The 27857-nt window shown below is 40.8% G+C and overlaps 1 protein-coding gene across 1 annotated transcript; it reads right to left on the reverse strand.

The window, feature by feature from the left end:
* Nucleotides 1–10: 10 nt before the first annotated feature.
* Nucleotides 11–27552, reverse strand: pdzd8 (PDZ domain containing 8). The gene is made up of 5 exons (XM_058056143.2): nt 26552–27552; nt 24478–24603; nt 20801–20903; nt 3982–4144; nt 11–2614 (listed from the first exon to the last, which is right to left on the reverse strand). Exons 1-5 carry the CDS (start codon nt 27397–27399, stop codon nt 291–293), a joined length of 3564 nt encoding a protein of 1187 aa, XP_057912126.2. The 5' UTR covers nt 27400–27552; the 3' UTR covers nt 11–290.
* Nucleotides 27553–27857: the final 305 nt, after the last annotated feature.

Consider the following 27857-nt stretch of genomic DNA (forward strand, 5'->3'; position numbering starts at 1 on the left):
AACCGTGGGGAACACGCAACCCTTTAGATGTTCAACTGAATGAGAAAATATACATCTTGATCGGACAACACACCAGCAAGACTTCCCTTTAAAACCCCCAAAATGCACGGACACAAAATGTGTGCAAAAACCAGTTCTGAAATGAACAGCAATTTTCCCAAATATCCATAGTCTGCATTTCCTGTATGGACCGTTAAGACCTTTCCAAATGGACCACAGTGATCTTAAATCCCCTTCCAAAATCCACCAAAGTGTGACAGGTCCAAACATGTCCCCCCTTTGGCCGTGATTCAGTGGAGGGCTTCCACACAGATCTGTTCCTCGGTGATGTCGTCCAAGAGCTGGACCTCCACCGGGCTGCACATGTCGCTGTCGTAGACCTCAGCTCCCATCAGGGCCTCGTCCTCTAGTCCATCTCCTTTGGCCTTAAAACACTGCTGCTCCGAAGGAGACGTGCTTTCCACCGACTCCAAGTCCTCGATGCCCGCACGGTAGTGGATCATGAGCAGGGTGAGCGCCTGGAGTCTTTCCCCGGATTTGGACAAAGCCGAGCTAATGAGAACTTTCCGCCTGGGATCGGCCGTGTCTCGCTCTTCCAACAGGAGAGCGTTGTTGTGCTCTAATTCCTGATCGATTTCCTGCTGCAGCTTATCCAGCATCAGTTCCAGTTTCTGCGAACGCTCGTCGGTGGGTAAACCTCGGTAGAGGTCGCGGCCGATTTCTTTCACGGCGATGAAGACGCTATCGTCTAAACCGCCTTCCTTGCGTACAAGTTTCCCGCTCCCACCGCTGCTAGAAGGTTGCTTCGAGGGGCTGGCGCCGCTCGTGTAGGTCTCCGTGTCGCTGCTTTCGTTGTCCGAGGTGTTGGGGGTCTGTTTCGGGGAAGGGTCCACCGCTCCGGGTACCGCGTCAGCGACTTGCTCAACCAGACGAGTCTTCGGAACCTGGCGGAGGTTAAGCAGCCGGGAGCTGGTGTTGATGATATGGCGGGTTAATCCGGTGGTGGCTCGGTTGATGGTGAACTTGGCCTCGGGGTCGGCGCCTCGACGCTCCGTTGCCGCCACACAGAAGGGATTTTCAGCAAGGCATTTTTCCTGGCATTTCTTGTGGCATACGTAGGCACATATCATACACTGAGAAGCCGCCTTGGTCCACACTTTCTTTTTACAATATTCACACCAGGTCGGATTTTGGAATTGGGTGTCCTGGAAGTTGTGACGAACCTCGACTAGCTGCACGGCGCCGTACGCTAAGTCGTCGCGAGGCGCCGTGGCGATATGGTGGTCCCGGTCTTTGTCTCTTATTTCATCCTCGTGGACGCTCCCCTCTCGGTCTCTTTCCGCCAGACCCGAGTAGTCGAACTCGTCGCCGGATAGATAACAGAAATTCAGAGTAATGTCTCCGTAACACAGCTTCTCGTTGAAGCCCTTATGGGTGCTCAAGCTGCGTAGCGCAGTGCGACTGACATTAGCTCGAGGCTCCGGGGGCCCGAGTCTAAATGTGCTCTGGTATTCCGCCGAGGATGTTGCCATACATTCGAGGGCGAGATGTTCCAGCTGAAGGCTGACATGACCCAGGCACAGTAAGCCGCCCAGCTTAAAGGGATCCTTACACCAAAGGGCCACATTAAGGTACTTGTGGTTGCTCTCCACGTCAAAAACTGCAGAAGCCTTAAGCCAACGTGCGGTTTGACTACGAAACATGGTTTCCGAAGATTCCCACAGGGAGTGATCTTCTAGACTGTCCCGTGTGCTGCAGGAACTCTCTGAAACTTTGTCCTTTGCCTGGTCGGGTTTGCTGCTGGTGATGGACGAGGCTGAAATGTCATCGTTGGTGGACTTGGACTCCGTTGGTTTCATACCCGTCTTCTCAGTGCAAGACATGTCCTCGCCGGTTCCAGCCAGAGGAGCTTTTTCAGGAGATTTCTCAGCAGCGTTGGCGGTGGTGGTCACAGTAGAAATGGCCGAAGTTGCGTTTGAAGCAGAATCGACGCTGTCGGTGAAACTGCTTTCCGAGCAGGCAGACGACAACCGGATTTGAGGTCTTGGTGGAACAGGGGGACGAGAAGGTGGAGGTGGAGGGGGTACTGTGGGACGTTGTAAACTATCTCCCGAATCCGTGTTTGTCTTCTGTCGCGACGGTTTTGGGGAGTCTTTCGTTTGGGGCTTTAACGGGGACTGGAGACCCACTAGATTTAGTTTCCGGTTGAGGATGGGGGATATGGTGCCAAGAGGTTTAGAAGCCAAGGTGGCCACGGTTCTTTTGGGGCTTTGGTTTACCGTGAGTAATAAATCCTCCTTTGTATCACTTCCGCCGACGGGGGCAACATTCGAGCTGGGCTTGGAGTCCACAATCAACTCTTCAAATTCCGAGTCCATGTCTTTCGAGTCGGGCACGTCAGACAAAGTGGTGATGGGGGCCGGGTCTTCTTCATACCCCCCTGGCTGGGATATGAAACCCGCTTCTTCCAGCTGGCCAAATCCCTCCTGAAGTGTTCCCAAGCTTCCCAAGGGGGGGGCTTGGTGGCAAACTGGCCTCTCATACAGTACCACTACCCGGTCTCCGGCCTGCTTTAGCAGTTTGGGCACCTGAACTGATGATGTCACTTTGACCCCTGTCAACATAAACAATTACTATTTTTTTTTTCAAATGTTGAAATAAATACATTTCAGGAGTGTAACAATACATGTTTTTCTTGTAAAATTTCATTTTCAAAATATATACCATATAGAGCAGGGGTGTCCAAAGTGCGGCCCGCAGCTTGTTTTTTTATTGGCTGACGGCACAGTGTAGAAATAAAATTAAACCAAAACTAGCAAAAATAGAGCAAAATTTAAAGAACAGAAGCTGAAATTTTACAAGCTTTTTCTCATTAATATTTCTTTCTTTTAAAATAATATTTGTAAATGTGAGCACGTCACCTGGGCTGCACGGCGGTCTGGTGGTTAGCATACATTTTAAGAACAAAGTTGTAAATTTATAAGAAAAACCTTGTAATTATGTTACTTTTTTTCTCATAAATGTACAACTTTATTCTCAAAATGTATATTTATCATTTTGGAAATGAAGTCCACAGCAATGCCCAAAAAGAGAACCCAGATCTTTCGACATGCTAACCACCAGACCACCGTGCAGTGCAGCACAGGTGCCCTGCTCACATTATTAAACATTAATATTAAACATTACATTAAATATAACATTAAACATTATTTAAAAAGAAAGTTGAAATATTTGGAAAATATTAAAAACAACAACAGCAAAAAAAAAAAAAAATAGCCAAATAGCTGGGAATAGTTAGGACACCCCTGAGCTATGTGGAGGGAAACGCGAAGTGGCACAGGATTGGCAAATGAGCGGAGAAATGAAGAAAAGTGAAAATAATTTTTTTGTGGGGGGGGGACTCTTCCATTGATGAAAAAAGGCCAACGTTTGCTGTCCAGGAATCTTCTAGACACACAGCTACATACACTACCGCTCTAAAGTTTGGGATCACTTGGAATATTTTTTTTGGCCAGTCTGAGATATGGCTTTTTCTTGGCAGTCCTGCCAACTACACACTCTCAGATATTTGTGCAGCGTTTTTCTGTCCTTGTTAGACCCAGTTGGTGCTGCTCTCTGAAGGGAGTAGTTAACAGCATGGTAAGAGATTTTTAGATGGCTTTTCTAATCATCTATTAGCCTTATAAAATGATCAACTTGGATTAGCAGCCATAGCAGGAGAGGACTGAGAGTTGTTGATGGTAGGCCTCCATGCAATCATCTCATTCATTTTCATTGTTTGGGAAATGGAAAAAAAATATTTGTAAATGCATGAATTTTTTTTTGTGAAAAACTCCCAAACTTTTGAGCACTATTGTATAATAAGCCAAAATACTCGCAAAAACATTTCAAACTTCAAATTGAAAAGTCAAGATTTTGGAACGTTACTATCGTCAATGCGCTCAAGACCAAAGAGCAAACGTGACACAAGTCATCTCAGACCTCCGATTGCGATGAGGCGATCTCCTCGCTGCAGGTCTGCCAAGGCTGCAGGGGAGTTGGGTGTGACCGTCTCAATGCTGACATGAACCGCATCACCCTCGCTGGCAGGCACGTGTCTGAACGTCATTCCCACGCTGCCACATGGACCCTTGATGACCTCCGTCTGCATACGACAAAAACCAACCAAAAATCATGAATAAGTTGCCACATTTCAAAAATAATAATCACCAAATTCAGAGTGCATGCATGTTAAATGTGGGGAACACTGTCATTCATCGGGCCGATATTTGTGTTCTTTACTTGAATCGGTATTGGCCGATATGCGAATTGCATGTCTTCCAAATGGCAGACATATCGGGAGGGCACATAAACAACTCAGCACTGAAAGCCTGAAGTCCATCACTGACATCTTCGTCTGCTATGACTCAAAGCAAAAGTGGCAATCCAGTTTGAGAAGTGCAATTAAACCCTACCCCCGCCTCACTGAATTACAGACCCGGCTATCCCACATTACATGTGTTGTGATGCAGAGGTGGCCTGCGTCAGGACCAACAGCTTGTCTGGAAAATGACCGTCCTGTTTCATAGACACTCTACATATTATGACACTAGCCACAATAATTCATTACATTTGGTCAAGGAAATTTGGTAGGTTCATCGGGGTTTTAAGTTGCGGCCATGTGGGTTTTCTGGGGGTTCATGAGGACCAGATAAATGACAATTATCAAAAAGATTTTGGGTTGGGTTTTTTTTGCATTGTTGACTTAAAGTTTATTTATTAATCCCTTTGCATTCCCGGGATTTTTGGCTAAAATCACTAAAAAAAAACAGTTTTAATTCTTACCCAATCCAATTAAAATTTGACAAATATACTACAAAAACTGTAAAGTTCTTTTCAGCCGTTTCACAGGGGTCCCAAAGTCTTCCCTAGCTCCATGCAAAAACAGAACACTCATGAACTTCCATCCATCCATTTTCTATACCGCTTATCCTCATGCTGGAGCCTATCCCAGCTGTCTTCGGACGAGAGGTGGGGTACACCCTGGACTGGTGAACTTGATTCAAGAAAAATTGAACCGACACAGGTATATCAAAGAAGGGACATTTTTGTTTGTTTTGGGGGTTTAGTGACCCCTAAAAGTAAAAATTATATTATAGAATGAATCTTTCTTTGATGTCCAATTGCACAAAAGAAGAAGTCAACTTGACTTCAGGATGTACACTGAGGTTCTGCTTACATGGAATGTTTTGCTAAATTCGGTAAGTGTGAAACAAGAGGAACCTTGGTTAGCGTCATTCGCGTTTTTGCACCAACCCCAATGGGTGAGCTGTTGGGGTGTAACAAGATCCCAACAGACAGTGACTGGTGAACTTGATTCAAGAAAAATTGAACCGACACATGTATATCAAAGAAGGGACATTTTTGTTTGTTTTGGGGGTTTAGTGACCCCCAACAGGAAAAATTATATGATAGAATGAATCTTTCTTTGAAGTCCAATTGCACAAAAGAAGAGGTCAACTTGACGTAAGGATGTACACTGAGCCACCGTGAGCCAATAGAAAAAACCAAACATCTCCTGTGCCGTACTTTGGACGCCACCGGTAAACAAGATTTTATTTTAGGTGTCTACCAAACAAACAGTAGCACTATTTTAAACTCAGCCTGGACATAAAAAGACGGTGGACCGGGACCTTAGAGTGGTTCCACTGAACCGTCCACACATTAGATGCAAAGCTTTCTTTGTGAATAATTGTGGTGAAGGCGGGCCATCACTTTCATCGGATCCTTGTCGGGTTCTGTGACTCCCAAAAGGTTAAGAGCGGCTGCTCAAGTCAAACGTGATGGTGGACAAAGAGAGGGGGAGGAGATGGAAAATGAAAAGAGTACAGGTGCTGTGGTATAAAAAGGAGAGCCAGTGCGACGTGGGTCGACGGAGACAGATGACTGTAATTTCCCCTGCAGTCATTCGTTACGGTTCTGGTGGAAGTCTGTGATTGAGTTAGGCTTGGCATGAATAAGCTGATGGTCCACACGAGACGGCAAGAAGGGAGGATGAAGAGGGGCTCAATGGATGATGGACAGACAGGATCCACGCTTATGGAACAAAAGCACGGCCTTATCCACATTCGTTTACAAAGATGCTAAAATGGAATGACTGCATTTCTTTGATCAGGACCCCAATACGGGGGTACTTCACCAAATCCAAGAGGATTGCTTTGTGGAAATGTTATTGATTTTCCCCCTATCGTTGACAACAACAATAATCTTTTGTACCACAATTTAATGAGAGGCTTTGTCAAATATATTCCAATACCAAAAGTTTGACAGAAAACCTAGTACAAAACGTCAGCTACTGCGTAGTCTATGTACAATATATTCCAAGAAAACACACGCCATGGAAGGTTAGCGCTTTTGCTTGTAAATACACCTTGCTCACCACAAACGGGTTGCGTTTGTGTCCTCCAGGTCAAACCTAATCTGATCTGGCTTTGTTAGAGTGCTTCCATAAACACAGCCAGTAAAAAAAATGGAGACTAAAGGTCCGGTCAACTTCACATCACACAAAGACTATTATTCTGTCAAGTAGGCTGTTCAATCAATCAATCAATCAATCAATCAATCGATTGATCCATCACATGAACTTAGTAAGGAATTGCACACAATTATATAATGTAAAGGATGGTCCATGACCTCCGGATCATGGTGTAGAAATTAGGGATCGACCGATATGATTTTTTGTAGCCGATACTGCTTTTGCTCGCTCAATTTACATGAAAAAATGATAATGATAACAAATATTTATGATAACGTTCTTAAACACACATTTAAACGGCATTATCAATTTTAAAAGGAATAAATATTCAACCATGCGCAAAACATTTCTGTCGTAGTTTAAGTTTATCTAGCATCGATGATCCTCCGCAGTGAGACCCCCCCCCCCCGCCTGACACAATTTAATACGATATATAAAACATTTCTCTCATCATTAAAGTTGGTGTTGTGCACGATAAAGACCTCTGATAGCTGCTAGCTCTAATAACTTGGTCTCCTAGCTGTGAGGTCTGCGCGCTAACCACTCGACCGCCGTGCAGCCCGGGCAGATCATTTAGAAATACATATTTTTATTAACCTGTGCATGTGTTTCATGTTGTTTATGTTTTCAAGGACTAATCAGGGACTTTCAGGGATCAATCGATGCATCGAAAAACTATTTTCTAGATTAATTACAGAATAATCGTTTAACTCGGCCCTAGTTGTGATTCACCACTCTTGCAGTGTGGGAGGGGTACCGCGACTGCGTGTGCGTCTCCTCCGGCAACACAAAGCTGCCCGGCGGATTGTCTGTAAATCACGCGGCGGGAAAATACATTGGCGAAGGCGCCGATACCGATTCAAGTAAAGAACGCAAATATTGGCACGCTATATCGGTCGATCCTTAGTAGAAATATCAAAATGCCCTTTCTTTGATGCACTAAGCTGGACTTCCTCGAACCAGCTAGAAAAAATAAATTACGTCCGTATGCCAACATTCAGGCAGCAAACTAATTATACTTGTTGGGTCCACTCAAACTTCCGTAAACCTTTTCCAGGTTGTTTTTGTTTGGTTGATATTCCGCACCCAGGTTAAAACGAGCTCAGTGACTGTTAGAATAAAATGTAGATAGAAGGAATATAATATTAGTTATCACCCTTATATCCATTTGCTTAGACAATAGAAAGTGTTTGAATGTGCTGAAGAACGTTCCCGTGACCCTCATCAGCGACCCCCATTGACCCCCAGGTCCTGGAGGTGCCTGGATGCACCAACAGCAACCCTGCAGATGTTCATGTTAATCTTGAAAAGAACTCATAAAACAATAAAAGTAATTACTCTGACATATACACACACATAGAGTTACACGACCATGTAGTAGGGAGAATAAAGAAAAAGAGAATAAAAAGAGAGGAGTGGGAACTGCATACTCAGAGTGGAGCGGCGTGTCACTGGGTATGTGGTGTCACTCTCCTCGCTGCGAGTAACTTTGAATATTGTCTGTCTCTTCTGTATTTAAGTGTTTAAGTGTCCCAGGAGTTTGAACCTGACAGTAACATGTACAAGTGACCACAGCATCAGACACTCCACTCTAAAGCTTGAATAAAGAAGAGCAAGCATCAAAGTAGGCTGACTGTGTTGCCAGATTATTTTGACAAGTATTTGGCAGGGCAAGCAGGTGGCAAGCTGGAGTGACAGGCCTGACTGGGACGACGACGACGACGACAACCACGACGACCAGGCGTGGAAAACATGGTGGCCGTACTGTGTGAACAGCTGACAGCAGTCTTGTAGGTGCTGAGCGACCCTCATTACAGCCGCACCGTCGCCGTGTGTGCAGCTGCCCGACTGGCAACAATGACCACGTCTTTGGTTTTTGTCTGACCTCTCAGACGTGATTACAAATGGAAAATGATGTAACACTGTATTTAAAATATGCCTATGGAAAATACAATATGACAAATAAATAAAACTAACATACACTCCGCTCCAAAAGTTACAAAATATAAATATATTAAATTATGTATAACGTCATTCATGTTGCGGAATTGCTATTTGTGACATGTATGTTCTCACAGGCAATTGGTATTGTCTGCCAAATGCTGGCTGTCAGCATTAATAGCTCCAACATGGACTTGAACAATGGCAGTTCTCGGTTTGTCTTATCTACTTGTCTTTGGAGGTTAACGTCAGGGCTGTCCGGCTGTCCTTTGATATTTACAATAAATAATCTATTCATAATACAAAAAAATCTTACACATATTTAAAGACAAATCTTTGTGTTTTTTAGTTATTATTATCAATATTTTTTTCTAGCTGCATTTTTCTACTTTTGCTGGGATTTTGTTTATTTGAAGTCTTCGCCAGGAAAGTGTTGCGGTCGGGGGTTGGGTTACATTATGGAGGGGTTTATGCAGCTGTCTGAAACAGAGGTGGAGCTCCATTCCCGCTTGCTCATCGGCTTGTATTTAATTACCGCAGAAATAAATACACGATGCAGGTAGGGTTGGGCATCGAGCATCGAATGGAACCGGTTCTGACATTCCGATTCTCCCGGAACTGTGCCTACGTTCGGTGATTGGCCATGTTGAGTGAGCGTTTGTGTTCATCCATTTCAACCACAAACAGTGTGCAAAGGAACTTTATTTTGGCCGAAATTGTGCAAAAAAAAATATGATGGCTGCTCCACTCAGCCCCTTTGTATTGAGTTGTGGACTCCTATAGAGCAGTTACACACCATAACCAGAAAAGAACATTTCCTAGAGCTTCCAGAATCTGCACCTATTCCAGCTGTATTTCCTGGAAATACTGGAATTTTGGCATGGTTTGATACCATAATACAACATTCTAACTGTATTTATAGGTCAGAAAAGTGGAAAAGGCATCATGGGTCCCCTTTTGGGTAACTTTGATCAAATGCAGGATGACTACAGCTTCTGCTTAGACAGAAAAAAAACAGCCACACATCACTTGCTGATACTGGGTTGGATTGCAAGGTTTATAGTGTGCGTTAAGCACTTAATGTGCGGTTCAACGCTGCAACTTCCATATTACTTCAATTAGCATGCATAGTTCACAGTGTGGTTAGCTTCTGCCTGCCATGTTCTTGCAAGACAGCGTTTCTCCAAATGAGAAAATTTGTCACATTTACGGCAGCATGCTTTCTGGTCTCTGAGCAACAACAACAACAACAACAACAACAAATAAAAAATAACAGAACTGAGAGGCACCTGCAGGCAGGATGTAAAACGCACAATTTGCCATTTATTTCAGCAAATCCAGCCTCTCTTTTATCTGGACGGCTGCAGAGACCTAATGAAAGGTTAATATGCTGAAATGGCAGCTAGCGCTACTTTACCATTCTTTTACCTCAGAACAGACACAAAAGACAAATTTCCCTCTGCCTTTCATCCCAACGACCATCTACAGTATACTGTAGAATGCATTTGAGTCATCTGCCTCACTCTTGCACCCCCACCCCCCACACCCGCCGACAACTCATACCATACAATACTATTAGTAGGAAAGTGGAACCTTGGTTAGCGTCATTAGCGTTTTTGCACCAGCCCCTAAGGGTGAACCGTTGGGGTGTAATAACAAGATCCTGTGAGAGTAAAAAAAATTGAACTGACACAGGTATATCAAAGAAGGGACATTTTTGTTTTTTGGGGGTTTAGTGACCCCCAAAAGGGTAAATTATATTATAGAATGAATCTTTCTTTGACGTCCAATTGCACAAAAGAAAAGGTCAACTTGACCTTCAGTGGGTTCTGCTTACATGGAATGTTTTGCTAAATTCCGTAAGTGTGAAACAAGTGGAACCTTGGTTAGCGTCATTAGCGTTTTTGCACTAGCCTCAAAGGGTGAGCCGTTGGGGTGTAACAAGATCCTGTGAGAATAAAACTGTCTTCGGGCGAGAGGCAGGGTACACCCTGGACTGGTGAACTTGATTCAAGAAAGATTGAACTGACACAGGTATATCAAAGAAGGGACATTTTTGTTTGTTTTGGGGGTTTAGTGACCCCCCAAAAGGGTAAATTATATGATAGAATGAATCTTTCTTTGAACTCCAATTGCACAAAAGATGGATGGGAAAGAGGGGAAGGTACATTTTGGTGCACTAGTAGTCACTGGCTCTTGTCTCCCAAGAAACGGTGCAAACGGTCGAGTGCTAACCAAATAAGCTACCAATAAAAATAAAAATAAATGAATGAATGATTATTACTATAACTTCTAGTAGTAGTAGGCTAGTATTAGTCTGCTTATTGGCCTGCTTATTAGCCTGCTTTTGCCCTATTATATACAATTCGTCAGAGATTTTGTTTTTGTAAAAAAAATAAAATAAAATAAAAAAATCAATGAAAAAATCTATTAAAAATATCAAATTATTTAGGGGGGGTTAAGAACATTTTAAAATAGGCCTAATGATGTAACTGGCTCTTAGAAGTAAAAAAAAAACATGTTAGGTTAATTAGCCACTCCAAATTGTCCATAGGTATGAATGTGAGTGTGAATGGTTGTTTGTCTATATGTGCCCTGTGTCCAGGGTGTACCCCGCCTCTCGCCCCAAGACAGCTGGGATAGGCTCCAGCACCCCTGCGACCCTCGTGAGGATAAGCGGTAGAAAATGAATGAATGAATGAACATTTTCTATGGACAAAAAAATAATAATAATAATCAACTTCTACTGATTTTTACTCCACTCCCACATAAAAATGAAGTGGACATTTTCGGGGGATTTGTCATATTTTTATAAAAAAAATGTAATGTGCGCATGAATGCATTTTTGATGGAAAATGAGTCGTCACGTTTTCATGCAATCAAGGAACAGATGTGAAATGTCATTTCTTGATTTCTTGTGATTGGTTCATTAGGAACCAATCATGAACCAAAATGCTGACATCATTAAAAATCCTGCATTTTTATTCATTCAGAGATGTAAATGTGGAAGGGGTTAAAAAAAACCAAACACACAATAGAGTGCGTTCACGTTTTTGTGTGATCATTCAAGCAACGATATTGTCCTTAATCCATTTTACCAGCTGTGTGTATACATGAGAATCTGCATGGAGAAGGAAGCGGTCATGTGACGGTAACGCATTGTTGAAGCAGTCAACGAGGGCAGCATGACAGACAGCCGGCATAGACCATCATCACATGTTGCTTGGCTGAACATCCCACTGCTCTCCAGCAGGTTTGGGGGAGGGGGTGCGTGCGAGATGTACTGGTGGGGGTCGAGCACATCTTTTTCCCTGTGACTGCGCTGCTCGGTAATTTAATCTAATACCACATGTCAGATGGATTTGTGTATGGTTATAGGGTACCAGTCGCTGCAAGGCAAGTGCACAGCAATTCCCTGCCATATCCAATTAGCAACCCTTGTGCTGATGAGGGAGGCTGAAGGGTGGGAAGCACAGTCAGTAGCTGCTCAGGTGTTTGCGTACATCGGCACCTATTATACCTAAGGTATCGGGAAAACGTGGGTTCGAATCTCTCATTGGACATGTGTGGAATTGCGTGGCTTTTCTCCGAGTACTCCAAAAAAACAAGTTAGGTTCATTGTCCGTAGGTATGAATGTGAGTGTGAATGGTTGTTTGTCTATATGTGCCCTGGGATTGGCTGGCCACCAGTCCAGGGTGTACCCCGCCTCTCCCCCAAAGACAGCTGGGATAGGCAATCCTGGTGAAGATAGGCGGCATACAAAATAGACGGATGGATGTTTGTTATTGTGCTTTTTTTTGTATTAATGCTCAAACCGGCTGCATGGTGGTGGAGTGGTTAGCGTGCAGGCCCCACAGCTAAGACACTCGAGTTCGATTCCACCCATGGGCATCTCTGCGTGGGTTTTCTCCGGGTTTTTTCCACATTTTTTCCAAGTCAGCTGGGATAGGTTCCAGCAATCCGAGTGAGGATAAGTGGAATAGAAAATGGACGGATCTTCCCAACGCCGATTGATGCCCTTTAAGTTTGGAGGCTAAATAGTTAGCTCAGTAGGAACATTAATGTGCAGGCTATGGGATCAGCATAGCAAGCTAACTAGTTAGCTAGTTAGCAAAAAAATGCACCACTTCCACACGGAAGGGGAGGAGAACATTTTTCCATTCTATCACGCCAAAGGCCGACTCCATGCAATGTTAAGGTTGTGTAATCTAAGATAATGAAACATTACTAATATTTTTGTACTAATAATTAGCCATGGACAACCATGAAACAGCCATCATTCATTCATTCATTCATTCATTCATTCATTCGAGAAAAACCAAGGTAGAGTTGGAACGGCGACGGATTCAATTGCGTGTCTGTGTCTTCCCAAAAAAAAAAAAAAATCACTTTGTCACTTGAATTTTAAGCTGCCTTTTCATGCATCATAAATCGATTTCAAAAGCATTAAGAACAAAGAGGTTGTCATGGAAACACATGCAAACAAAAAAGGAGCTTTGCCTAATTTGCACTTCTATGAGAAGCCACAAGGGCTCGGTCGCCCACACCATCCTTTCTGTCATCATCAATGTCCCTGCATTGAAAAATGATCATCCTGGGTTCGTTCGCTAAATCGTGAAACTGAAACTACTCGCTTCTAATGTACCTGCAATTCTTGTCAGAGAGGAAGAGGAAGAGGAAGTCGCCCGTCATCCATTTCCACGGTTATCAAATCGGCATTTGGGTGTTTCTTTGCCTTTGAAAACCAACGCCTGTCAATCAAGCAAGCACAGAGCTATCTTATTTCCTCCTCAAGGAACACATGGCTCGGATGAGATGTTGGGACGCAATGTCACCACTTGGCCTCATTTTCTTATCATTAAATGCACTCTCATCCGATTTGCAGCCAACTGTACCCAACTCATCTATTCAAAGCTGCAATTCCAAACAGAACAACCAAACATAATCATCAGTTTCATTTGCATAACAAAAATAAACCTAAATAAAACTAAAATCATGCTGTTTGCTAACAGCAGAAAGGACACGCACCAGCAAATACAAATAGACGGTGTAGACATTGAAAGGGTGAAGGAAAATACATTTCTGGGGATCACAATAGATGAAAATATGAGCTGGAAAACCTCATATTACAAATATACAACATAAGGTGGCCAGAAATATTTCAGTATTGAACAAAGCAAAATTTGTTCTCAATCAGAAATCACTCCACACTCTTTATTGCTCTCTGGTTCTACCATATCTTACTTATTGTGTGGAAATATGGGCTAATAACTATAAAAGCAATCTTCACTGGCTAAATGTACTGCAAAAAAGGTCAGTAAGGATAATTCATAATGCCGCCTACAGAGAACATACTAACTCCTTATTTCTAAAATAAAAATAAAAATAAAAATAAAAATAAAAATAAAAATAAAAATAAAAATAAAAATAAAAATAAAAATAAAAATAAAAATAAAAATAAAAACCAAGGTAGAGTTGTAAAAGTGATTGTAAGAGTACCAGATGGAGGGGTAGGATTTAATAAGCTTTGCTTCTTCCTACTCCTTGTGGAACTGGGAACTGATTATGGGATGCATGTTCAAATGAAATTAAACCATTACCATTAGCATTAATTGAACTGCAATGTGCATACTTAATAAACTCAACTAGGACCATCGCTGTAAATAAAAGTGATGTAAGACACATCAACGCCATGAGAGCTTTCTGATCCAAAAATGGAACATTCACGGCCATCTCAAATGAAATCAAGAGCTTGTTTTATGTCTCAGATAACCCCACTTTGAAGTTTGAAGTTATGCAAGTTACATAATGAAGACGCCAAACGCTGGTTAAATAAAACAAAAGGTCATGCAATACTAAAAAGGGTAAGCTATGATTTGGAATCCAAGCCAAATAAATACACGAATGGCTATCTCCATTGTCAAGTATCTGTGGTTACGTACAGTATGTGACTAATGACTCATCAGCGTGGGTATTAGCGACGCCAAAACTGACAGGCAGCCGCTAACATGTCATTTCCTGACTAATGAGAGCACGTGCTATAGGAGCAGCAAAAGGAAATAGCAGGAAAGCTGTAATGTGGCTGCGCCTCTGTCCGTCATGCACACAGCGGCTGCCCAATCTACTTTCCCCCTTGAGGTGAATTGATCACTGGAAGAAGTGATTACAAGCAAACAAAAACAGGTTGTGGGGAAAATCGCTTGTCTTTAATCGAATTTTCGCTGTGCCGCCACAAATTGTCAAACAGAATTAGAATAGGGTGCGTAATTGGCCCCGGAAAAATGGAAACAAGATGACAATGTGTCATCTGCTTCAAATCAGTCGCTGTGACCAAAGGTGATAGGAAGTTTTGGGATTACTGGGGTATGTCAACATGACAGTCCTTAAAACATGCATCCATTTTCTTGACTGCATATCCTGTTTGGGATCACATGCAAGCTGGAGCTTTATCGCTGGAATGGTCTGGAAAGCCTGTGATTGGCTGGCCACCAGTCCAGGGTATACCCCACCTCCCTTATCCCTTATCCCTTATCCCTTATCCAGTCCTTGTTTATCACGGTTCATTGGTTTAAAAACATTTTTTTTACATTATTGGAGCCCTGTAGGCATTAAATAACACCCCCATAGTCACCTTTGTACTCAAATCACCTCATTGTATGGTCATATCACCTCGTACTTTGGTATGTGACAAAAAATAAAAAAATAAAAAATCAATACAATTTATAATAATATATAATTCATAATAATAATCAAATATATACAATAAAAATACATTAAAAAAATAAAAAACTTAAATTAAATTAGTAATTTTTCCATTCTTTAGTAATCAGCAGGAGAACATTGGTAAGTTTCAGGAAAATATCAGTTCCCAACTAAAACCATCTTTTCGTGAAGTTTCTATATTTTTCCATTCTTTAGTAACCAACAGTAGAACATAGGTAAGTTTCAGGAAAATATCAGTTCCCAACTAAAACCATCTTTTCGTGAAGTTTCTATATTTTTCCATTTTTTAGTAACCAACAGTAGAACATAGGTAAGTTTCAGGAAAATATCAGTTCCCAACTAAAACCAATTTTTAGTGAAGTTTCTACCTTTTTCCATGCTTTAGTAATCAACAGTATACCATGGCTAAGCCATCCCTAAGCCATCCCCCTATTTCAAATGAAATAAAACCATATAGTAGACATGACAAGCAACAATAAGAAATAATAACATAATAAGCATTAGCATTGGTTAAGTTCCTTGTTGTAGTACATCCATCGTATGGCATTAACAAAAAAATCGGCATCATCCATCCTCACTATGAGATTTGTCGCCATACGTGGAGATAAACTCCAACATTACTGATAGCTTTGCGCAACACTTTTATTAATAAGTATTATATAATTTTGTGATAACGTTTTGGCTTTATTGGATTTACATGGTTTCTTATGGGAAAATGGTATTCGGTTAAATCCGTTTTGGTTAGAGTCAGAACAAATCAATGCCGCTAACCAAGGTTCCACTGTATATAAATGAAATTGAAGCCCATTCCTAGTTGAAATGATAATACGGTCATTGAAAAGTTGGGAATTTCAAGATGCGTTTGAAATGTCATGTTACAAAACAGGGCCGGGTAACATCCCTCTGAATACGGGGTGGTCTTCCGCGTGGACCACCTGCGCTACAATCAAATTTACAGAGCGAACACGAGTGTCATTTGAAGCACTGCCCTGGCCCTGTTCAATGAAGGCAAGTGTTGCATCAACACATCAAGGTTAGGAAATAAAGTTGTATTCAAATCCTGATTGGACCTGGACCTCATATCATGTGCGTCTCTCATACACACTCATCAGTTGCTGAGTCCATGCAAAATGTCAGCAAACCCCCGAGCAACAGTACCTACGCATCCATCCACGGTCATGTTTTTATTTTTAACTGAAAGCGGTTTGATCAAGCCGGCCCAATCAAAGTCCCACCGGGGCTGCTGGATGAAGCCGTGATGTGATGATGCACAAAAGCATCCCTGCTCAGTCAAAGCTGTCACTAAGCATCAAATAAGAGGGCTGGCAAGCGAGTCAAGCGGGCATATGCGCAAACACGTCTGACATAGTCCCCGCCTACCAGTGATCATGTCACTCCATTATTCTTACCGTCGGACGCCGTCTGAGCTCAAGTGATGTTGTTAAGAATGCTGCTTGGAAGATGTTTGTCGTTAGATGTCCATAGATGTCCATAGATGTCACAGTTGGAAAAAAAGGCTTCCATATAAAAATGACATTTATGGTGTGTTCTTTGTGGTAGGAAACATTTTTAGAAAGGCTGTATCTGTCACATCTGCCTACGTCACGGCCAGAAAGCGCTGAGGGGTGATGACATAATGAGCATCAGGTGGCGTCCCGCTTCCCCTTGGCCCTCGCTTTTTTTAGGGGTAGGGGTAATACAAATGGGAAAGGCCGAGGGCTGGAATTGGGACACAGATAACGAATAACGTGCATACACATAGTTCATTTCCAAATGTGAAAATTCTGAATTGTTCATGGTGTTACACTTGTACATATATATATATATATATTAATGCAAAACAACCCCTTTTTGTGTTGTTTATGTTAGCGTAGTTATTTAGATATTTGTGCTGTCACAAAAGCACAAAATATTAATGCCAAAGTGAAAGCCATGCATCTTTTCACAAAATTATGTTTTTTCCCTTTTTTTTAGTTGGGAACCGATATTTTCCTGAAACGTACCTGTATTCTACTTCTGATTAATAAAGAAATGGAAAACAGTATAAACGTCACAAAAAAGCTGCTTTTTGTTTGGAACTGATATTTTCCTGAAACTCACCTATGTTCTACTGCCAATTAATAAAGAAATGAAAAACGTATAAGCTGCTTTTAGTTGGGAACTGATATTGTCCTAAAACGTATCTGTATTCTCCTTCTGATTACTAAATAAATGAAAAAGGTATAAACTTCACAAAAGGATGCTTTTAGTTGGGAACTGATATTTCCCTGAAACTTACCTGTATTCTACTTGTGATTACTAAAGAAAGGAAAAAGGTATAAACTTCACAAAAGGATGCTTTCAGTTGGGAACTGATATTTCCCTGAAACTTACCTGTATTCTACTTCTGATTACTAAAGAAAGGAAAAAGGTATAAACTTCACAAAAGGATGCTTTTAGTTGGGAACTGATATTTCCCTGAAACTTACCTGTATTCTACTTCTGATTACTAAAGAAAGGAAAAAGGTATAAACTTCACAAAAGGATGCTTTTAGTTGGGAACTGATATTTCCCTGAAACTTACCTGTATTCTACTTCTGATTACTAAAGAAAGGAAAAAGGTATAAACTTCACAAAAGGATGCTTTTAGTTGGGAACTGATATTTCCCTGAAACTTACCTGTATTCTACTTCTGATTACTAAAGAAATGAAAAAGGTATAAACCTCACAAAAAGCTGCTTTTAGTTGTGAACTGATATTTTCCTGCAACTTACCTTTGTTCTACTGCTGATTACAACAAAACAACGAAAACGAAAATGTTTATATAGCCATGTATTTCCACGTAATGCTACTAAAATGACATTAATCTACTTCCTAATAATATTACTCCATTTTAGTGAAACTGCAACTCTCTTAGATTACAATGCTTTTCAGTTAATATTTTGACTTTATTCTTGTCCATTTTTGTTGTTATAGTTTTCTTGTTAAATTGTACTTTTAGAATGTGCCCCCGGCCAGTTAAAAAAAAACAGCTGAGGTCCTTAAAATGGCCCTCAGGCTGCATTTTGGCCACCTCTGAATCATCTTCAACAGAGGTGTAAAAATACACTTGATTGTAACATACAGAGGCTTCCCAGCTAGACGAAAATCAGCGGAAATTTGATTGATAAAATCTTGCTGCACCAGAAAGGCATGCTGCTTATCAACTGGGTCTAAGCTATTTCTATCAAGCCCTTGGATCAAACTCTGTGACAAAACAAAGAAATTAAATTTGATATATTGCCGATGATGCGGAAGCTGTGATGTGGAACAACCAGAAAACACTACCACTCCTGATGAAAGGCCTTACAAAGCAAGACCAACTCACCAGAAAAGTGCAATTAAATGACCACACACAATTCAAACAGTCTATTCTAGTCGAATTTATATAAAAATATACGATTAACCACATTAACCGTAAGCATCCTAAAATAGAAATAAAATGTTCTTCCCCGGTTTAAAATTAAAATTAAAATTAAAAACTATATTAAGAAAGCAGGAAGTGAACAAATGTAAGAGTTACTGATTGTAAAAGTACCAGATGGAGGGGTAGGATTTAATAAGCTTTGCTTCTTCCTACTCCTTTTGGACATGTGGAACTGGTAACTGATTATGGGATGCACTCAATTGGAATCTGATGCATGTTCTAATGAAATTAAACCATTACCATTAGCATTAGCATTACTTTCCACACCCTTAGTATCTATGCACTGATACCACTATATGTAATACCACTCAATGGGAGCGACATATTTGGTAAGCTCATTAAAAGGACAAATAATTCAGATGTTAAGACTCGAGACTGTGACTAGCACAGAGAGAGATCTGCGGAATAGTCTTAAGAGCCACAAACCATCCAGACTCAAGACGGAATAAATAGCTCATAAGGGCCATCTTGAGTACAAAGGAGAAAATAATGCAGGAGATGTGAGTGTGATTTGACCTTTTCCAGATGGCAGACCTTGTGATCCTTACTACGGTGACCTGCTGGGGACATGCAGACTGGGGACGTCTGATAAATCAGGCTCAAATGCCACCTTGAAACTGCTTCTCTGTGTACTTATTAACACAAAGGGGATATCCTGTTTTCCATCAGGGCTGCACTAATGGGTGGTCTTGTGTTGACATTATTATGGACTGGATAGCTGTGTGCAGGTAAACATTCTATGAGGTAGCAACAGAGGTGACCAAGCAAGGGAGGGGGGGGTTACATTTTACTGCCCCCGGTTGGACAAAGAGCGGTACTGTACCACTCTATGATCAGCAACACAGAGCATCCTTCAGGTACTTGAAATGTCACTGGTGGGGGACGAGTGTTTCTATAGTTTTCCATTGTTTTGTAATCGGCAGTAGAACATAGGTAAGTTTCAGGAAAATATCAGTTCCCAACTAAAAGCATGTTTTCATGAAGTTTCTATATTTTTCCATTATTTAGTAATCAACAGTAGAAAATAGGTAAGTTTCAGGAAAATATCAGTTCCCAACTAAAACCATCTTTTCGTGAAGTTTCTATATTTTTCCCTTCTTTAGTAATTTTTCCATTCTTTAGTAATCAACAGTAGAACATAGGTAAGTTTCAGGAAAATATCAGTTCCCAACTAAAACCATCTTTCGTGAAGTTTCTGTATTTTTCCATTCTTTAGTAAATTTTCCATTCTTTATTAATCAACAGTAGAACATAGGTAAGTTTCAGGAAAATATATGTTCCCAACTAAAACCATCTTTCGTGAAGTTTCTGTATTTTTCCATTCTTTAGTAAATTTTCCATTCTTTATTAATCAACAGAAGAACATAGGTAAGTTTCAGGAAAATATCAGTTCCCAACTAAAACCATCTTTTCATGAAGTTTCTATATTTTTCCATTCTTTAGTAATCAACAGTAGAACATAGGTAAGTTTCAGGAAAATATCTGTTCCCAACTAAAACCATCTTTTCGTGAAGTTTCTATATTTTCCCTTCTTTAGTAATTTTTCCATTCTTTAGTAATCAACAGAAGAACATAGGTAAGTTTCAGGAAAATATCAGTTGCCAACTAAAACCATCTTTCGTGAAATTTCTATATTTTTCCATTCTTTAGTAATCAACAGTAGAACATACGTAAGTTTCAGGAAAATATCAGTTCCCAACTAAAACCACGGTTTAGTCAAGTTTCTAGCTTTTTCCATTCTTTAGTAATCAACAGTATAACATGGCTAAGCCAGCAGCCTCCAGTAGTTAGGGCTGGCATTTCTAAAACACTAAAACGCTCATTAGTGATAACTGTCATGTCTCAAAATTGCTGCAATTAGAAACGGTTTGCCTCCGGGTCTGAAAATGTTCCCGTTCAATGTGAATAAAATGTCACCAAAGGGGCTAATCTCCTAAACAGACGGACGATGAAAATGGGCTTGTATTAATGTGTCAATAAGACCAGGTGAGGCCACAACGAGGCATGCAAGAAAATAATCGTGTTCCGCCACAATGAATGTCCGTCTGTCCGCATCCATTTAGAAAGCAATACTTTAACATTCTCATTTAAGCGTCCACATTCCTGCGCAGACTTGCTGCTGTTGCGCTCGCTGTGTCTAATAACGTGGAAATGAAGGATAATGGCGGTTACTCACTCGTTTGATGGAGCTGCGAGTCTTCTCCTTCCACTGGTGACTGCTCAGCTCTAGAGTGCAGTGGACGTAGGTTTCTCTGTCATACGAGCCCAGGATGAAGAGTCTGCAGCACGGGACCAAAAAAAAGTGCAACGTTAAGATTAACCAAAAGGTTGCTGTCGCTATGCACCCATGCCCAATTTCGAAAGTACGAACACCACATTGTTGATATTAAGAGCCTGTGTACTACTACTGCTATTTCCGTGTTCAGAGTCAATGTTTGTGTGAAATAAATTGAGAGCAGCACATTGGTTGAGTTTCTGATGTGACTGTTGACTTATGAAACAGGCGGTGCACACAAGGGTATCAATCAGGGTATTTCCATTCAACCACTAGCCACACTAGCATGGACTGGGTGTTAGCACAACTCAAACCAGCTTTTTGTGAACCTTAGATATTTTTCCATGATTTAGTAATCAACAGTAGAACATAGGTAAGTTTCAGGAAAATATCAGCTCCCAACTAAAAGCAGCTTTTTGTGAAGTTTTTATATTTTTCCATTCTTTAGTAGTCAACAGTAGAACATAGGTAAGTTTCAGGAAAATATCATTCATTCATTCATTCATTTTCTACCGCTTTTCAGTTCCCAACTAAAAAAAGCTTCTTGTGAAGTTTTTGTATTTTTCCATTCTATAGTAGTCAACAGTAGAACACAGGTAAGTTTCAGGAAAATATCAGTTCCCAACTAAAACCAGCTTTTGGTGAAGTTTCTACAGTTTTCCATTCTTTTGTAATCGGCAGTAGAACATAGGTAAGTTTCAGGAAAATATCAGTTCCCAACTAAAAGCAGCTTTTTGTGAAGTTTCTATACGTTTCCATTCTTTAGTAATCAACAGTAGAACATGGGACATATGTTCTATAGCTATGTAAACATGGAACCTACCTTAAGAAAGACTAGACGCTTCATCTTTCCTTAAAAGTTTGTTTGTACTTTTTTCCGTTCTTTAGTAATCAGCAGGAGAACATAGGCAAGTTTCAGGAAAATATCAGTTCCCAACTAAAAGCAGCTTTTTGTGAGGTTTCTATAGTTTTCCATTATTTCATAATCAACAGTAGAAGATGGGTAAGTTTCAGGAAAATATCAGTTCCCAACCAAAACCATTCCCATCCATTCCCTTACTATTGCAAACGTTTTTCAGGAATTCATTAATGATGGCTGTTTCCTGGTTGACTACAGCCTATTATTCAAGGACCACATGCGTATTTAAAGTACATTTTGTGTTATAAAAGCATTTCAGGCATACAATTTGCCATTCATGTGGAAATTAAAAGCTTATTTTTGTAATGCTGGTACAAAAGCAACCAGATAACCGCTTGAAATTCTACCACACTTGAATTCATGTTCATACAAACATGTTCCACTATAGTGTGGAAGTATATTTCACATCATTTATACATCAGTTGTCAAGGCTGCATTTGCATTGTGCACATGAGCTGCACCTCAGCCTTCCTCTTAAAGAGGCCTACAGGTCCAATATGGTGAGCTGAGAAAGTGCACCCCTCCCCTCGCATCGTGTGATAGAAGCTCTTTGGGGTCACAGGATGTTAGCCTGCACCCTGGTGGCTGACATCCTTCCATTATTGCATTTTCAGAAAACAGCCATGGTACTACAGCAGATAGTATTTGGATTGCAAAAGACGACCGGAGTGAGAACAACGGCAACCAATGAGCACATTTTCAGGAATCTGCTGCCCCCTGCTGAGCTCACCAAGTCAATGCAACAGCACCAGTACAAAGTGCACCATGTCCCCAAAGTTTGCACATAAGGATAAATACATTATTCTTAGAAATATAACATGACTTTAATACACAAAAAAATAAAAATAAAAATAAAAATAAAAATAAAAATAAAAATAAAAATAAAAATAAAATTAAAAATAAAAATAAAAATAAAAATAAAAATAAAAATAAAAATAAAAATAAAAATAAAAATAAAAATAAAAATAAAAATAAAAATAAAAATAATTAATAAGCTTTGCTTCTTCCTACTCCTTTTGGACATGTTCAAATGAAATTAAATGACCATTAAACCATACCATGTTTTAACCGGAGGCAATCACTTTTTCATACAGGGTCATGTAGCTTTGGATTGTTTTTTCCTCCTTAATAAACAAAAAGTATCTGTGTTTGGTTGTGTTGTCGTTGACTAATATTTCCATTTGTTTTATGAATTGAAACATTTAAACGTGACCAACGGGCGAGAATAGAAATCAAGATGGTGGCAAACACAAATAAACATCTAATGTAGGGTACTTGGATTAGAAGTGAATATAAATCCACTAAGAAGCCACAGAGTGAGCTACATAGTATACAAGTATACAAGTATGGGTTTCTCTCAGCTGACTACCCAATGCCAGACCACACTAAAACATGACTCCGAGCTACGGGACCTCTTTGAAAAGACTCTTGTGTTCAAGTGGGATACACAAATGCAGCAAAGAGTTTCATCAGGCCACAAGTGTGTTGAAGCATTTAAAGAGAATGCTGACCAAGACATTTTTGGTCTTGTTACCGTGGGGTGAGTTTTCACATAAGCAGAGTTTGTAAAACTGACACAAAAAACAAAAAGAAATAAAAGTAAATCAAATAAATAAGTAAATAATAAATAAATAAGTAAATCGTGTAAATAATGTAAATCCAATTAATTCGTTCCAGAAAGGCAAAAATGTTAACATGAAATATGTTTTTATAGTTTATATTCATAAATGGGCTGCACGGTGGACAAGTGGTTAGCGGGCGGACCTCACAGCTAGGAGACCTGAGTCCAGGGTGTACCCCGCCTCTCGCCCCAAGACAGCTGGGATAGGCTCCAGCACCCCCCTTGTGAGGATCATTTGTTAGAAAATGAATGACTGAATGAATATTCATAAATGATGAATGAAAAGCATCTGTAAACATTCACGGCAGGGGTGATCAAAGTGCAGCCTGGGGGCCATTTGCGGCTCGTGGCTGTTTTTTTATTGGCCCACGACACATTCCAAAAATGTAATTTAACAAGACAACAAACAAAAAAATTAAATAAATTTTAAATATAAATATATTGGAATATTATTATATATTGTATAAAAATATATAATCCCAGCTAATATTATTATTATTATTATATAAATATTATTGGAATAAGGTCATAATTGCGAGAAGAAAATGTACAAGAATAAAGTTTGAGTTGCAGCTGTGATTTATTTTCCATAATAAAGTAAAAATAACAGAAAAGTATTCCAACAATACAAAAAGAGGCCATTTTTATGACAATAAATTGGTGATATTATGAAGAAAAATTGAGGTGGAATATTGATATTGAAATATTATTTTTTAATAGTTGTAAGATTAGGAAAAACAAAGGAAAGGTTAGAATATTAAATTGAATAAAGTCAAAATATTATGGGAATAAAGTCATAGTGTTAATTTAAAGGGGAACAGCAATTTTTTCTTTTGTAAGCCTTAATTGAAACATTTTTCTTTTATTTTTATGTGCAGTCCAGCGCAAGAAAACGAGTTAATATGAGCTAGCCGACAATGGACATGATGGGAAATACGTATTTACGTATTACGGACCAGTGACGGGGCATACAGTATATATACAGTATATACATTATGCATGATTATACACACGGCAGCATCATGCCATGAACATTACCTGCTACATTCAATCAGGGTGACTCTGAGTCGGCCCTCCACCAGTCTGCTGTCCTGGACTGACAGCTCCAAGTCAGAGGAAAATCCCAGAGGAGGCTGCACTTGGAATGGGAAAAAAGGCTTGTATCTGAAGACGAACAGAGAGAGGAAAATATTTAGACAGTCGCTCGGTGACAAAGCTTTGCAAATGTGGGCCCAACTTTGCAGTATCTTTTTATTTCATTTCATAAATTTGGGGCCAAATGCCAATTAACCCTTAGATGCAGAAGTGGGTCAAAAATGACCCGCTCAGGTTGTTTTCTTGAAATATCTTTGTAATTAAAATTTTTTTTATCATTTCATATTCCAGGTATTCCTCAAAAAACATGTTTTTGATATCATGCCATTCACATTTTTAACTTACCTTTTATACATTTTAAGAAATTGTAGTTTTTGTGTTACTACCCCAACCTTCCATAAGTGAGTCAAAAAGCCTGCTTTTGCCCTATTATATAAAATGTGTTAGATTTTTTTGTAAAAAAAATTAAAATAAAAAATATCAAATTATTTAGGGGGTCTTAAGAACATTTTAAAATAGGCCTAATGACGCCACTGGCTCTTAGAAGTAAAAAAATAAAATAAAACATGCTAGGTTAATTAGCCACTCCAAATTGTCCATAGGTATGAATGTGAGTGTGAATGGTTGTTTGTCTATATGTGCCCTGGGATTGGCTGGCCACCAGTCCAGGGTGGACCCCGCCTCTCGCCCCAAGACAGCTGGGATAGGCTCCAGCACCCCCGCGACCCTCGTGAGGATAAGCGGTATAAAACGAACGAATGAATAATTAATCCAAGTGACGGTATCAGCCGATTTCGGTCCTGGATGATCAGTATTGGAATCAGCAGCATACAACCCTGAGAGGAACATGCTAGTGTTTACTGTAATAGCTGGATTACATCTCATGGGGAGCAGCCAAATCCCAGGGTGAAGTTGTGCTCACTATTACATCATCTTCTCTCTCACTCCCTCGCTTGATGCACGGACGTGGGTGATGCTCACGCCGGTGCTGTTTTCCTCTCCTACACGGATCAGAGACGGCCTCAACTGGTTCAACTAAACATTAAATATACCGGGGAGGGCAAACTTTGGTTTTTTTTACTCGCGGTCCACGTATTTGCTCACGGTGCAACAAAATGAAAACACACCCACATCAAATTAATACATCACGTAAATCAACACCTCAGCGCTAATCATAAAATGCAACTTCAAACTATCATTTCCACATGCCCGCAAGGCATGCTGGGTAGTCCAGCTACAACAATACAACTGGAAATTGGATATCAAGAGTATGTTAACTCCTTGTTTACTATCGCTGACCACTGCGGACCACAACCGTGTGAGATGCTTGCCAACTCCCCCCCCAATGTTCCCCAAAAGTTGGACTTCTGTAGAGAAGGTACAAGTTACGGAATAAATGAATCTTTGGAGAAAGAGGGAAAAAAAGACGACAGGAGCCATATGTTTTAACAAGGATACAAAAACGCTGCAGTATATTGGAACGGCACCAGATCAAAGAGGCATTTCCTGTGACAATTTCAATTTCAAAGGAAATTTGAAGTTTGAGTGTTTAAACACGAGAGAAATGTGTTGTAGTAGTAGTAGTAGTAGTAGTAGTAGTAGTAGTAGTAGTAGTAGTAGTAGTAGTAGGCTAGTATTAGCCTGCTTATTGGCTTGCTTATTAGCCTGCTTTTGCCCTATTATATACAAATTGATTGGAGATTTTTTTTGTTTAAAAAAAGTAAATAATTAGGGTTAGGGTTCTAACCAATAAAAAATATCAAATTATTTTAGGGGGGGCTGAAGTCCCCCTAAAATGTTCTAATAATAATCATTAGCATATTATTATTACTATTATCATTCTTCTTCTTCAGATTATTACTACCACTACTACTAGTAGAAGTAGTAGTAGGCTAGTATTAGCCCTATTATATGAAATTTGTCAGATATTTTTGGGGGTAAAAAATGTAAAATAAATTTTAAAAAAAATAAAAATGTATCAAAAAATAACAATAATGATAAACAACAGTCACCTGACCTGATTTTGTAGTTGGGTAGCGTGTGCTTCTTTTTGATGACCCTTTTGAGCTGGTTGACGATGATGGAGGTGAGCTGAGGAAGAGGTCTTCCCTCAAACTGGGACTTGACCTCAAAGTCGACGAGCGGGTCCTCGAGGAAGGAGAAGGACCAATGGGAGAAGGGCAGGCGCGTGAACTGCAGCCGCAGCCTGCCGACCACGCGCCGCATCTTGACGAACAGGTAGGCGGACTTCCAGAAGACCAAGTCCACGTCGATGGCCAGGTGGAAGCCGCCGTTGTACTCCATGTCCACTTCAAAGTTCAGTTCCTCCGGCATGCCGTCCTCGTTCAGGTGGACGGGCTTCATGAGTTTGGCCGTTTTGAAGACCGGAAGCGAATCGCCGAGAGAAATGTCTCGAAGGCTGAGTCCCTCCAGAAGTCGACCCGCCGTCTTTGTCTGAAGCAGCTCTTCGAACTCGACCTTGATCTTCTTGGTCAGCCAGTGTCTGACCACGGGAGTGTCCCGCAGCTCCCTGAACAGGAACAGGAAGATGGCATTCAGGAAATGACAGCTCTCGGCTTTGTCCGAGTCGGCGGCGTCGCCGTGTTGTTGTTGTTGTTGTTGTTGTTGTTTGGGGCTGCCGGCGGTCACTTCCGGCGGTCGTGACGAGGCCGTGGCGTCCTGCTGCTGGCCCGCATCCACATGTTGAGTATTCAAGTAATCCTTCAACGCCTTGTCAGCCACTACTTTGACGTACTGCTCCGTCCGCTTCACGGGCTCCGGGCTCCTTCGGCACAGCAGGAACAACTGGAAGAGCAACGTGAGCACCGCTCCGGATAAAGCGGATATCACGATTAGGTAAATCATCTCCGGCGGATGTCAAAGTGTCTTCATGATCCGGTTGTGGTCGTCTTCGTCAAAGCGAGTTCCACCTAGTCGCTCCCCAGGCTGCCATATCGTCTGCTTCTTTCCGGAGCTGCTGGAGCCTTCCCTGATTGGACGAACGTCTTGACGTCACTTTGCGTAATGACGACAGCGGGACGTTACGTGATAGTGGTGAGCGATACTGAGGATTTGGGGATCGATTCGATACCGCGCGTGCGAGACAAAAGCCAACTAAAACCAAACAGTTATTTATCCGTTTATTTTCCCTTTTTTTTCGTTTTTAATACGCCTGATTTAGATTATTCCTAATTTTGTTTCTCATACATTTTATTTTGGAAATCCCATGCTCCCGTCTTGACAGGCGTTGCCTGAGCCGGCTATGAAAAAGGGGTACTTGTGTGACCTTTGGCCTTGGGCAAAGGTAATGTGACCACTTTTTC

The sequence above is a fragment of the Doryrhamphus excisus genome, linkage group LG19 (genome assembly GCF_037039965.1).
Source record: "Doryrhamphus excisus strain RoL-2023G ecotype Guam linkage group LG19, RoL_Dexc_Guam_v1.1, whole genome shotgun sequence".
Lineage (NCBI taxonomy): Eukaryota > Metazoa > Chordata > Actinopteri > Syngnathiformes > Syngnathidae > Doryrhamphus > Doryrhamphus excisus.

Excerpts from the sequence above, each read along its gene's own strand:
- pdzd8 (XM_058056143.2), bottom strand. The coding sequence starts at position 27,399 with ATGATTTACCTAATCGTGATATCCGCTTTATCCGGAGCGGTGCTCACG. Across the intron at positions 20,904-24,477 it reads ACCCTGATTGAATGTAGCAG|ACTCTTCATCCTGGGCTCGT; the intron begins GTAATGTTCATG and ends CCCGTGCTGCAG. Across the intron at positions 4,145-20,800 it reads CTCGCAGCTCCATCAAACGA|ACGGAGGTCATCAAGGGTCC; the intron begins GTGAGTAACCGC and ends TGTCGTATGCAG.